Raw genomic sequence first — 12777 nt, 5'->3', positions numbered from 1 at the left:
AAATTCCAAACGCTTCTGCCTGCACAGCTCCTGCCACGGGTTAGCATACGCCTAAGCGACTATCTGATGAATGCTGCCTTGACAACTCCCTTCCAACCGGCACAGTAAACCCCGGACCAAGACCGGACTTAACGTAATGCTTTTGGGCGTCAAAACCTTCCTGCGTTACCTCGAGCAAGTCAGTCACCGCCAGAATTCCAGCAGCCTCCCCTCTGCCATAACACTTCTTGTGAAAAGCATGACGTGACCAGCTTTTAGCATTATCGCTGATGCACTCGACAGACATCATTCTAGCGGTGTCGTAAATGTCGGGGGGTTTTGTTGGGGTTTTTTTTTTTTTACGAAGGAAACCAGGAGGTCAGTTCTGGCCCTTTAAAAGGCATTCCTGTGTTTCAAAAAAAGCACAGGGCTTTGGTGGTCTTTGTTTCTTTGTCTTTGTGGGGGCGTTCTGTTTGTTTGTTTAATAAAATGTATTTTTCTTATAAAAACCTAAAGAAATGTTTTTTCTTTAATCCTCTTTAAATTTTAAGACACTCAGGACAGAGCGTATTCTTCCAGTACGGCCGTACAGCAACTTCTCAAAAAGCAGACCTTCCTCTCGGCTTCAAGCGCTACCCAAATTTGAGGAGTAGCGTATCATTAACCACCCCTTTGTTAACCCATCTGTTCCCACACATTACATCGTATCAACTCACTGCTACGAGTTTATATAACAAGGAAGACACGAAGTGTGCACATAAACAGGGTTGCGACCTTTTCACCTCTCATGTGAAACCAGAAGTGAAAGTAACTAAAAACGTAATAACATCCCCGACTTTCTCTCTCCATTCAAGAAGGAATGTTTCAAAATAATATAACCTCACATAACCAGATCTGTATCAAGTTAAGTGATGTTTCCTAAACTACCTGTTAAATCACACCCAGAATCCGAAGCCAAAGCAATTCTGTTGGGTTTTTGTTTGGGGTTTTTTTTTGTTTAAGCAACTTGCTATAATAACATTAACTTCTTACGTAACAGGATGGTTTTCGTAGTAAGTACTGCTTGCATTCTCTTGCACGGGTTCAGGGGATGGTTGTCTTTCCTCCTGCTCCTCTTCCACCTCTTCCTCAGACTCTGACACAAAAAGAAAAACTTCCTTAAGCATCTCTGCAAGTGTACACAAGCCGCAGTTAAAAGCGTGTTAAACTAGTAGTAATCTAAAGCTTCGTCAACAAAATGAGACAAAATTAGCTGCAAGAAAAGATAGAGGACCCTTCCGCTCATTCCAGGGGCTTTGTTTGCCAGCATTTTCAGAAAAAGGAGAGACCAGAGCCATCCTGCCGCTCGGAAGTTCTGGGAGGAGGGCTCAAGGGGCTCTTAAAGCAGCAGCTGCTTTTCATGTGGTGGCAGTAAACGAGAAAGCTTGCACTCTTAGCTCATAAATCTCAGTACCTAAAACTAAGAAGATTAACCTCAAATGCAAGGATGATTGCCTAAGATGCTGTGTTCATGAAGAAATTCCAGAAATTACCCAGTGAACACGTGTGCATACATTCCGGCTGCGCTGTGGCTTGCTTTGCCTCAGCGAACAGAGGGGAAACAACCCACCCAGGTCAGGCTCAGCCCCTGAACAGAAATGAACTACCGACCGTGGCGATGATAAGAAAGTAAAAGCTACGTGTTGATTTTTTTTCTTCAAATCACTTTACCTAAAAATCTGTCTGATCGGAGAAATCGAGTCCACCTGATGAAACCAGTGGCAGCAAAAAAACTACCACTCATTTTTTCCATTCTCTGCCAAGCCTCACCACCCTGAGCCAGTTCGGCTCTTCAAGGAACCAGGTACTACTACGCGGCCCTCATTTTACAAAAGGTTTTGGACTGGCAGATAGTTCCAGCAACATAACCTATACTCCCTGCCTCAGCCCCCTCCCAAATTGCTACGCTCCATGAGAACGCAATACAGTTTGCGTCTTTCCATCTCCTCTAGACGCTTCTGAAAGCTCGGCATACGTGCTAGAGGAACAAGAACAAGACAAACTCTACACGTAGAGTTCTTCTCACCTTCATCAAGTTCTCCTTCTGAATCCCCAAACACTTCATCTTCATATCTGAAGATATCGTTATGGACATAGAACTTGTTCGGAACCGAACCCTGTAAAAGAGCAACATGCATTTTTTTGAATACACGATATATCAGCAGCCAACAACAAGGACGGATTACAGACAGAAGCTTTGGTGTACACACCAACACTTTGGAACAGGACTATTTCATTAAAGCCATTTTCCAAGTGGTACCTGGTCTCCAACCAAACAACTGAACGGTAACTTCCGCCCAACTGAAACACTATTACGAAAACTTTACAATAAAAAACCGGAATGGCCTTCCACAGGGTGACTGTATGCTTACCGCACTGCACGGGGAAACAACAAAGAAATTCGGCAAGACTCTGAAACGCTAATCATCAACCGCACGACAGTTTGTGATGAAGTGGGGGGAAAGAAGTAGGAAGAACACAAGACACCCTTTACCCTGACACAGCTCTGCTCTCGCCAAGAGCTAAACCGGAGCAGTAACGGTAACTTGCGCAGCATCCACCTGTAGTCCCGTTTGCTGGCAGACTTGAAGAAAGTACAGAACTACACTAGAATCTTGATCTGCAGAGCTCCACACTTCTTTTTCTGATTTATTTGTGCCAACGGCAGCTCCCAAATGCAAGCTCCCTTTTGCTTTGGATTGCTGCTCCAATACTTCAAGTCAAAGAACATAAACCAGCTCAGGACGGGTCCGATACACGCGTTTCTCTGCACTCACACGCTGTGACGCGTTTAGTGATCGCCTCCGGGCCAAGCTCCAGAAGCCAGATCGTATCTTTGGCCCCAGTAGGACAAATTGTAGCTACGGGTCAGGTTTCCATCATCGTTATTTGAAGTTAAACACAATCGCGCATATACTTACTTCTGGAGCGAGCACAAAAGTCTGCATGAACTTCCTCATCGGCTGCCCGTTGTTCGACAGCTCTCCCATTACTTGCACAACCACCCCGTCGCTCAGAGTAGCGTGAGCATCCACGTGACGAATCTTGGTGTGGCATTCGCTGAACTGTAATGACATCACTTTCTTGTGTATCTCCTAGAAATAGAGAGTTACATTTTAGCTATGCTGAGTTTTGCTCAGGGCTTTACACCTTTTAAGTACCGGAGTCTGAACGAACACGAGCAAGCAGCCCGCTGAAGCTCAAAAGGTCAATGCAGGAACCAAGCAGTGTCCTTCGCTGAGAACTGTCTACGTGAGCTCATCTAACTTTTATTCTCAAGTCTTCCACCAGGATTCAGGTACTTATCAGAGTAGTCAAATAGCGTACAATGTCCTACCTGACTTTTCCAGCTGTATTACAACATACGACCTATTTTAAGGCTTTCTTTTCTTCAAAGGGCCTGTGAGAGGGACAGGATTTACGTTGTGTTTAAAAAAACCCACCCCCAAACAAAAACCCCAAGCCTCTGTGCATCCACAAAATACCCAAACTTCACGGGAGCGGGTAACATCTGCCCTGCCAAGACTTTTGTGCTGCCAAATCAGGCTCTGCCGGTGAAAGGAGAAGAAACCCAACCTGCCCTGGGCTAAAAGCCACGCTGCTCAAAGACGCGGCTGCCACGTGAACAGGCGCCCCTGGGTGACAGGCATTGTCCTGATCAGCGAAAACTCGTGTTTCCTCGAGTTACTTCACTTCTTCAAAAGTTGTCTTCCACTTTAAGAAAACTCCGCTCACAGAAGAATTTGGTAACATGCAGAATTCCACGTAACTCAGAAAAGACCCAAGTCCCCTTCCCAAGGAACCACTTCTAACTGAAGTAAGATAAATCAATAGGGCGAGTCTAACAGGTCCTCTTGATTCTGTTTCCCACCCTAAGCGTATCTTCTGCAGTCCAGACGCAAAGCTGACGTATCAAACACAACTCACAGTAAAAGCAGCAACGATCCAATACAAAAATTCAAGCCTACAAATTCCTATCTGCCCCTGAACAGGAGGCGGTATCACAATACGTTATTTACCAGATAAGAAAGTCAGAGTAATTGGTAAAGAAAAAGACTGATTTATACAGTCTGTTCTAAACATTAATGAGGACTACCGGACCGATTTTGATACGCACAGCTTGACCATACACTGCTTCTTGCGGTTTCCCACTGGCATCCAGTCCTCCGTGGACGTAAGAAGAATTCCTGCCATAAAACCTGCAAGTGAAGAGATGCAAAGGTCATAGCCCTGAAAAAATAGAACCAAATCCAACCTGTATTTTAGCCAAAAGTTGTAGAGCTCAATGCATCGGGAATTCCAGCACAAACAGCGATTCAAAATACATTTTCCACTGCCGAGGCTCCAAGAATGCAGGAACAAACGAGCTTAATAGTCAGTATTCCGCTTTGCCCAAGATCTGCAGCCTTTAAGGAACTGTTCAAACTCCTTGGTAGGCAGACAGCCTAACCGAGTGGGAACCGCAGATCAGGAAAGGACTAAACGCTAAGTCCCCAGGTATATGGAATTCTAGATTTTCAGTTAAGGGGCCAGTAAAGTCAAATAAATTCCCCTAAAGTACAAGCGAAGAGAGAATATTTGTGAGCACAGAGCACCCCCCGCACCGGGGGAGCTTGCCTCGTGGGTGTCTGTCTATCCAGCCGTCCCAACGTCAGCAGGGCCGTTCCAGGAGACAGTTAACTGACCGGTCATCAACAGCCAGTCCGCTTGAAAAAGGAAGAAAAATTCTGTAACGTTTGCGGACTAGAGCCCTCGATGAAAACAATTCCCTCAAGAAGGTCTCTGGACAATTGCCTGTTCCCCCTCAACATACCGGGCACACAGCATAATTTGGAACGTTGCGTTTCAGAGTTGTTCGAATAAAGCTTGAGATTTAGAGGGGTGGCAGTAACACCTAGCACCTCCTATAAAGCACCAAAGTTGTCTTCGACAGGCCAAACGTCTCTGCAGACACCTTTCTTCCTCACATGCACACTTCTGCCAATTTCCTATCGCCCCAATCCGGAAACCTCGCTCTACATCCCAAACGTACTGGGAACGCCAGCTCCGTACTGCTCCCAGAGCCCGTGCAATCCTGATGCAATGGAAGTGATGTTGCCATACTAAGGGAAAGCAGGAGGGAAGGCAAACCTGGAACTGCTGGCTGCTCTTCTTCGACTGAAGCGGTGAGGGAGGAAAAATGTACCAAGAGAATTTTGATTCTTAAATCAAAACACCCCCCGCCCCAAATCCTGCCAAGCTTACAGTCACTACCATTCCAGGTAAATGCTCTTACGAGCAAAATCAAAGACTATTTTCAACACCAAGTTTGAGGGATGGTTGATTTACCCCAATATACAATTTAAATGCCATTGAAAATAAACGTTACAGAAGGAAAAGGCAATCGCACTGCAGAACCGATATAATTCTCCTTCTGCCTTTGGTATTAAGCTGTGAAGCACGGACTAATCATGCCTTATAAACTCTTCTCGGTCTTGTTGTTCATGCAAACGCTTCCTGGGTTTCAGAGCCCCGTGACAACACACTTCACAAGAAACTTTTCTTACTAACTTGGGCTTTTCTATCATTCAAAATGACCCTGCTGTTCTGATACCAGAATTTCCATTGCATCATTTGCTCACAACATAATTGTTGCCTTGAAAAACTGGTATAGTCACACCCTTTCTAAGTCTCTGAAAAGAATTTCGACTGCCGACCTTCCCAGGCGAGGGGTAGTTACGGACGTGGACAAGACGCTAACAGACCTGGCTAAGAGGTGCCTCTGAAGGTAACCCCAGGGCAAGAGGTCCTTTCCCAGGCACCGGGGAAAACACCCGGGCGTGACACGTACCCAAGGAACGCAGTTCTGGGTCAGAGCGAGCTGCCGGTTTGTACAGCAGGTATCGACGCGTTACACGGACATGCTTGTCCGGTTGTTGATCTGATCTGACTCATCTGTTGAAGTTTTGGGGGTGAGGAAAAATTCTGCAATTGCTAAAAACTCTGCTTTTGACTTCTGCTAGATTACTGAACATAAATCAGGAAAGACTGGCATACATGGCTGAGACACCTTAAAAACAGATTTAAACACAGAAAACGACACAGTTCCGCAGTGGTTCAGCGATTTAAGTAAAAATGATACCGCTCATTTTCCCTGCCTCAAAGCTACAAATGAAAAGAGGCATTATTCAAAAGACTGAATTCTTAAGTAAGCCATCTGAGAGCTCTAACCTGCTCTCAATCAAACAGTCCAATTTTTCATCATCAGCCCTGTGTCAAGTCCTGAGACAAGACCGACCCAAGCAGTGATTGCTTTTTTCTTTTCATACACTGGCAAAGCTACTTTGACCTTTACTTAGTGCAAGTCCGTGCTGCTCCAAATCCAAATGTGGAAATGCAAAATCTTAAGTGACAAGCTGTATGTGGCCAATCCAACCAGAAAAAGAAGGAAGGAAAGAAAGGAAAAGAAAAAAGAAGCAAGAAACACATTCAGAGTACCACTTAAATAGCGGACACAGGTTAAAACAAAAACCAAACCTACTGTATTTTCCACCTACCTTGTCCGGGCCATGACATTTATGCTTCAATCTCCAATCATAATCCAGATAAAAACTTCTCAGAGGCAATGCACAAGATGCTATCCTGAAATAATTAGCATGCTTGTCTTGGGTACTAAATGCAAGTGCTTCCTCTGCCATTTTCTTTACTTTTCTTTTTAGAAAAGTATTTCTGGAATATGCCTACGTTACCATTTTATCAGCTGAGGAGGAGCTCGCTTTTCCATACAGGAAATACCTTGATAACGTGCCATACATCCGTACGATCAGACTTGGTTCTAGGGCCTAAAGAATTTTCAGTAAGATGAAATATTTTCCAAGAGCCCAAAAGTTGGCCAGCTCCGTTTCCTCCCATACTCAGAAATTAACGTTTATCTGAGTTATAAGGAAGGGTGCACACTTCTGTTCAAACGCATTAGTCACTTGATACGCGGAAGCGTTACCTGTGCAAGAAGTCAGGAGCTTTATTTAGCAGAGTGTAGTACTGTCTCACGAACTCCCGCCCTACCAGCAGGGGACTTGGCTTCTCCATCACCATTTCTTTGGTACGCAATGTCAAATGCTGTAATTAAAGACACGCACGTTAGTTTCAAGGCAGCCCTGTATATCACAACTTCCCCAAAAAAGGATGAGCATAACGGTATGCACTTCGTTCACACAGACCTACTCCACCAATTCAGGACGCCATCCCCACCTCCTCTGAGTAAATAAAAAGAGTTCATCCATTCATGCGTTACGTTGGCAAAGAGGGAACAGTGGAAACCAAGTCCCTTACAGAATAGGTGCTCGGAAACCCCAAACAAACAAACAAAAACCCTGTTAAAAACGTCTCGCACCATCTATTTTACTCTTTGGGAAAAAACTGACCAACAATGAAAAACCCAAGTTCAAGAGCACTGCAAGCCGACCAGGAGAACGCTTTCTGGAGTCAGGCGGGACCGTTCCTTTGTCCCAAAGCACGTCAGCCTGAAAAGGCCACCGTCGCCTCTGTAACACGCAGATGGTAGCACCAATATTCTAAAGTAATTACGAGGGCTGGATTCGCATTCCCTGCGGACTGGGAAGGGAAACCTTTACGCCTCAGATGACCAAAGCCTTAGGCACTACTTGTCCAAGCTAACGGCACTGCACATTTGGCATGGGATAATTTAGGTTGGAAAGGACTTCTGGGGCTCACCCGGTTCAACCCCGGGCACAAAGCACGACCAGTTTCTAATGCGTTGCTCTCCTTAGAGCAAGTTCTGAACAAGGTTATTCCTGAACACGCGAACAGAACTTCCGCCGGCCATTTGTGCCCATCGGCCATCACGTTAACGCGGTGCACCTCAACAAGTACGGATCCGCACCCTCCCACCAGGCAGCTGAAGGCAGCGGTAACATCTCACCCCCCTGCTTTGGTCCTTGGCTCTGCAGGCTGAGCAAGTCCAGCCCTCGCCGTGTTTCCTCTCCCCCGGTGCTCTGATCCTCTAACAATCCTGGCGATCCTGCACCTGACCCCATTCCTGCGTGTTGGCTTCTGTTCTGTAAGGAGTTGTTCAAACTGGGAGCAATACTCTGGGTCTGGGTGTCGCAAGAGTCCGAATGGAAAAGAAGAATCACTTCTGCTCCCTACAGCCCAGGACACAGCCACCCTTCATCACTGCAAAGGGACGCCGCTGACGCAAGTTCAACTTTTCTGCCAGGACATCAACGTCCCTTTGTGCAAAGCTGCTTCGTACTCGGTTGTTTCCCAGCCTTTACTTACGCACACGTTTTTTCCACGCGCGTGCAGAACTTGGGAATTTGCCTTTATTGAACTTTGTGATGTTCCCGGCAGCTATTTCTCCAGCCTACCCCTCCAGAAACTTGTTGCCGATCACTTTAGCCCATCATCCAGGTCACGACAAAGGTGTTAAACAGCATCGGCCCCGGTACCGCCCCTGGAGAAACTTCGCAAGCAGCCAGCTACCAGTTGGACTTTGTATCGCTCCCCGTAGCTGTCCAGTTTGGTTCCAAGGGTATTACAGAAAAGCAAGGCCTGGCTGAAATCAAGGTAAACCACATCTGTTGCACTTTCCCCGCCCTCGGAGCCATTCGTGTCATCGCAGAAGGCGAGCTGTTTGGTCAGTTAGAACTTGTCCTTAGTAAATCTGCCTTCTAAACGCCTTCTTGTCCTTCAGGGATCCTGGATTTGCTTTACAAGCCTTCCCAGGGATCAAGGAGAAGCCAGCCAACCCGTAATTCCCCCGCTTCCCCCTGCCTCCGACGGGCCTTAGTTTTCCTCGCTGCGCTCCTACCCATCCGTACTGTCTCGCAGATCACCCATGTCATACGACAATCTTCGGCGCTAGGGAAGTCTTTCTGGTGGCTTGCCAGCACCCGACACGCTGCTTCTTCCAGCTCACGTCAGGAAGGCTGACCTCACCCGTGAACACCAGCGTCTGCCATCAGGAGATTCCGCCAGTTCTCTAAAGAGAGCGTCATCTACTTTCTCTCTCAAAAACCCTAATGTGCAGGCAAGGCAGCAGGCAAAGACAACCAAGTCAAAACCCCAAGTTTCCATCCTGGGAGATAATCCCAGAACAAGACTTTTGTTTTCCCACCAGAATAACCTCGGCTCATGCATCCAAGCCAAGGGCCAGTACAAAGGACTGCTTGCGATTACAGCCGGACAGGACATAAAGCACATGAGGTACATCTCAGCGCAAGGAGGGCCTGGCCCAGAGGTAGAACATACACGGTAACGGTGCCACACACACGTCAGATGCTGCGTCCAAAAGGAACTCTGAAGAAAAAAGCCCAAATACTTGGCTCGGTTTACGCTTAATGGACTGTCAAAATAATCTCACCGCAGCAAGGCAAGCCTCAAGGCAATACCAAGAACTGTTCCCAGTAGAGTTAGCCAGGAATTGCGCTTGAGGCAATGGTCTCAAAAACTTGCAGGCAAGGCAGCAGGCAAAGCCCGAAATACAAGTTTTGAACTTGGAGATAAGAAATCAGAACACTTATTTTAGGATTATCTGAAATGCCTATTATAACCTTCAAGACTCTAAAGCACAGTAGTAGTTGTGACTCCTGGGAAGCCCCAGGGGAAGTTGTTTTGATAATCAGACCCAAATCCAAAGGTCAAGAATACTAAGGGACATCAAAGGCTCGAGCTCTGTGCACGTTCAGAGTGGGAACCTCCAAAGAAACACAATCTGAGCGATTTGGGGATCTTCCTAACACGACTCGCGCTACGGCAACGGCACGCGCGCGGGAATTTTACTTCGAAACCTACCGTCGCAGAACAAGGACCTCAGTTTCTACAGGCGAGACTATTCTTTTTTTTTGCTCCCCTGCCCCACGAGCAGATGCCGAACATAAAATTGGCGATACGAACTTCACCGCAAGCGTTTGTGAGAGTGCACAAGGACGGAGCTTCATCACGTTTTTTTTTTCTTTTTAAAGACCCTATTAGAAAGCAGATCATAGCCAGCGCACATCCTTATGAATACAGCAATAAGCAAAGTACATATGTTAACAAATTGCTGGCATACCACAAGGAACACGGAAAACGCCTCTGGGTACAACACATAATAATCTGTGACAAGTCATTACGCTACATCAGATCTGTATCGCGCTAGATCTTTTCTTCACTGGAAGCTGTGCTATTTCAGGAAAGGCCACCGAAACCTTCCAGATAATCTGAGAAAGGCGAGCGCGCGATGATCACACGCGGCCAATTCTTCAGAAGCTGGTTTACGTGCTCGAAGAGACGAGCGCCGTCCACATTTCAAGTGACAGCACTACTGATTTACATCAGAGAATCAGTATTTTACAGGACGTCTCAGTACAGTTCTTCACCTGGCTCGGTATTATTTCCTTTCCGTATCTCCTCACAGATCTCAGCAGGGGTACCAGAGGCTTAATGAACTGTTCAGGTCTCCAGGCCATCAAGAGGCAGTAAAATAAAAACGCAGGTACTCCGTGCTACCGACGTGGGTGCCATGAAACCAGGTTTATAAAAGATTAAAATCTCCACATGTCCCAATTAGTACAGCACCTCCTTAAAGTCAAGGATCCGAGTCTTAGGAGGCCCCGGGGGTTTGGAGGTGAAGGCACCAGTGAAATTTAAGCCTACACCCAAGGCATCGGCATCAACAATTCAGAGAGTCCAAACTTACAAAGAACGGCACCTCCGCGTTTACCAGGCACTGAGGGAAGCCCTGTAGATACAGGTACTCTGTAAGAGCGATTTCTCCACTTTTCATCGGTCCGTACTCACGAGTCAAGGAATAACAGCTAAGACAGACGAACCTGAGCGCTCCTCTGACTTGAATAACACGAGCCACATCCTTAGATCAGTCCGAGCAGCCACTGGGGAAGCGTCTTAATGAGAACTTACTGCGCAAGGCACATCCTAGCCAGAAACCAAATAGTGAAACTGAGATGGCAAACACCAGCAATCACATACATTTATCTGCTGGTTTCTTTACGGTGCAACCGTACCGTTAAAAGAACCCCCCTCCCTCACGCACGCTGATAAAAGCCATAAGCTACACAGACAGGGTAACACAAACGCCCATGCAATCGCTGCTCCTCCGCAGGTAACCTGCCTACAGCAAGCTGACGTCACAATTAATCGACCAGATTTAATTTCCACCCTATTCGGCACCTCCAAGTCCTGCGCTAGCAGGAGGGCAGCACGGATTTGCAGCGCATTCTCGAACCAAGCAGAACCGGCAGCCAGGAGATGTATCTCGTGACGGACTCTCAAGCTGGAGGACCCGAGGAAACATGGAATCCCTTTCTTCTCCAGACAAGGCTCAGAGGGAAGGACCCAGAGGCGCCCGCCCCAGGGACCGGGCTCCAAAACTGAAGGAACCTGCACACGCACCAGTGCAATACTTTTCGCCACGTCCACGCGCACTATTCAAGTTCCCAGCCACTTAACACCAACTTAAGCCTACAGGTGGGACCGGATAAGCTTGTCACCGTTACCTCAAACAACCAAGTTCCTATCTGGAGCTATTTCCACGTTCGCTTCTCTCAAGAAAACAAAAACATCTGGAGAGTCAGCACAGAAAGGAATTGTTATTTGCATGCAAAGATAAGCAAACGAACAAAAGCAGAAAGGGTATTTTCCTCCAAAGAGCAACACCAAGAGCAACGCCGGGTAGTGCCGAAATAAGTCGTAACGTTCATCTAACTCTGCTGACGACATGCCAGCTACCTTCTGTTAGATTGTGGTACAAGATTATTAGAGACTTTCCTGAGCTCTGCCAGAAACAACTTTCGATGGCCTGGGATAACAAATGCCAGCCGTGACAAATAAAGCCAGAAATTAACCTCAGCAACCAGATAAAACTGTTAAGGGGATACGGCTCGCGTTAGGACTATTGTGCCCAAGTGCTTGGGAACCAACTGCTACGCAATGCTTTAACAAGTCCACGCTGAATTAATAGTGTGCAAATTCATTCAGCCCGTAATGGTCTTTATGTATAAAACTTTGTTTCTTAAACGGTGTTTGTCACTTCTTCGACTAGATAAAAACAAACAGCCATCAGTGTGCACGGGAGGGCAGCAGCAATTTGTTTCTGAAGGTCACGATGCGTTGAGTTCGCTGCCATACATCTTGCTCGATAAGCAGCTCTCACGTTACAGAAGCCTTTTTCTCCTAAAATATACGTAAGCTTTCTCATTACTATTTCCCTTGCCCCGCAGAAAAAGGAAGCGTGACTAGTCACCTGTGCAAGGCACCGAGTCCCCTGAGGCCGTGACTGAGCTGCAGAATGGTGGCACACGTGCTCAAATTTAGGCATCCGGAGCACAAACTCTGGCACAAAGCCTTTGGCTGTGCCCAAAGAGGCAGTTCAAAGCCACCGCCATCCTGTTTCACCCAAGACCAACAGCAGCGATGCTGCCTGGATGCTTCACCAATCCTGGCAGAGAGGTGCTGCCCTCACCATTTGCTTTGCTAAAAAACTGTAAGCAAGCAAAGTATTTTGTTTTACTGACAAGCAAATTTCCTCCTCTGAACAATCCGTCCACAGAACAAGCTGTCCATGACTGAAGGCACACAGATAGCGAGCTATAGTTTTACGTAAATCTGCAACGGCGTGGCTCGTTCTTACATCCACGCGTCTGCAACTCGCGTCCGAGTCGCTGATTAGATTTGAATATACCACTTAAATCGAAACTTGAATATACCACTTAAACTGAAATAAAATTTGGCAAAATGCTCTTGCGGATCAGAACGATG

At 46.7% G+C, this 12777-nt stretch overlaps 1 protein-coding gene across 3 annotated transcripts in view; it reads right to left on the bottom strand.

Moving 5' to 3' along the window:
- Window positions 1-12777, bottom strand: part of G3BP2 (G3BP stress granule assembly factor 2) — a 31824-nt gene that overhangs the window by 12547 nt on the left and 6500 nt on the right. For all 3 annotated transcript variants that reach the window (XM_054824143.1, XM_054824141.1, XM_054824142.1), the window contains 5 exons: window positions 6998-7116; window positions 4136-4217; window positions 2940-3113; window positions 2045-2135; window positions 1012-1114 (listed from right to left, as the gene is read on the bottom strand). In XM_054824143.1, coding sequence (XP_054680118.1) covers window positions 1012-1114; window positions 2045-2135; window positions 2940-3113; window positions 4136-4217; window positions 6998-7092 — 545 coding nt within the window. In that variant the 5' untranslated portion in view covers window positions 7093-7116. The remainder of the gene's footprint in view (window positions 1-1011; window positions 1115-2044; window positions 2136-2939; window positions 3114-4135; window positions 4218-6997; window positions 7117-12777) is intronic.

Source organism: Grus americana, chromosome 4 (assembly GCF_028858705.1).
Source record: "Grus americana isolate bGruAme1 chromosome 4, bGruAme1.mat, whole genome shotgun sequence".
NCBI classification, from domain to species: Eukaryota; Metazoa; Chordata; class Aves; order Gruiformes; family Gruidae; genus Grus; species Grus americana.
The sequence above is the reverse complement of the archived record's forward strand: the minus strand, read 5'-3'. Positions and strand labels throughout refer to the sequence as shown.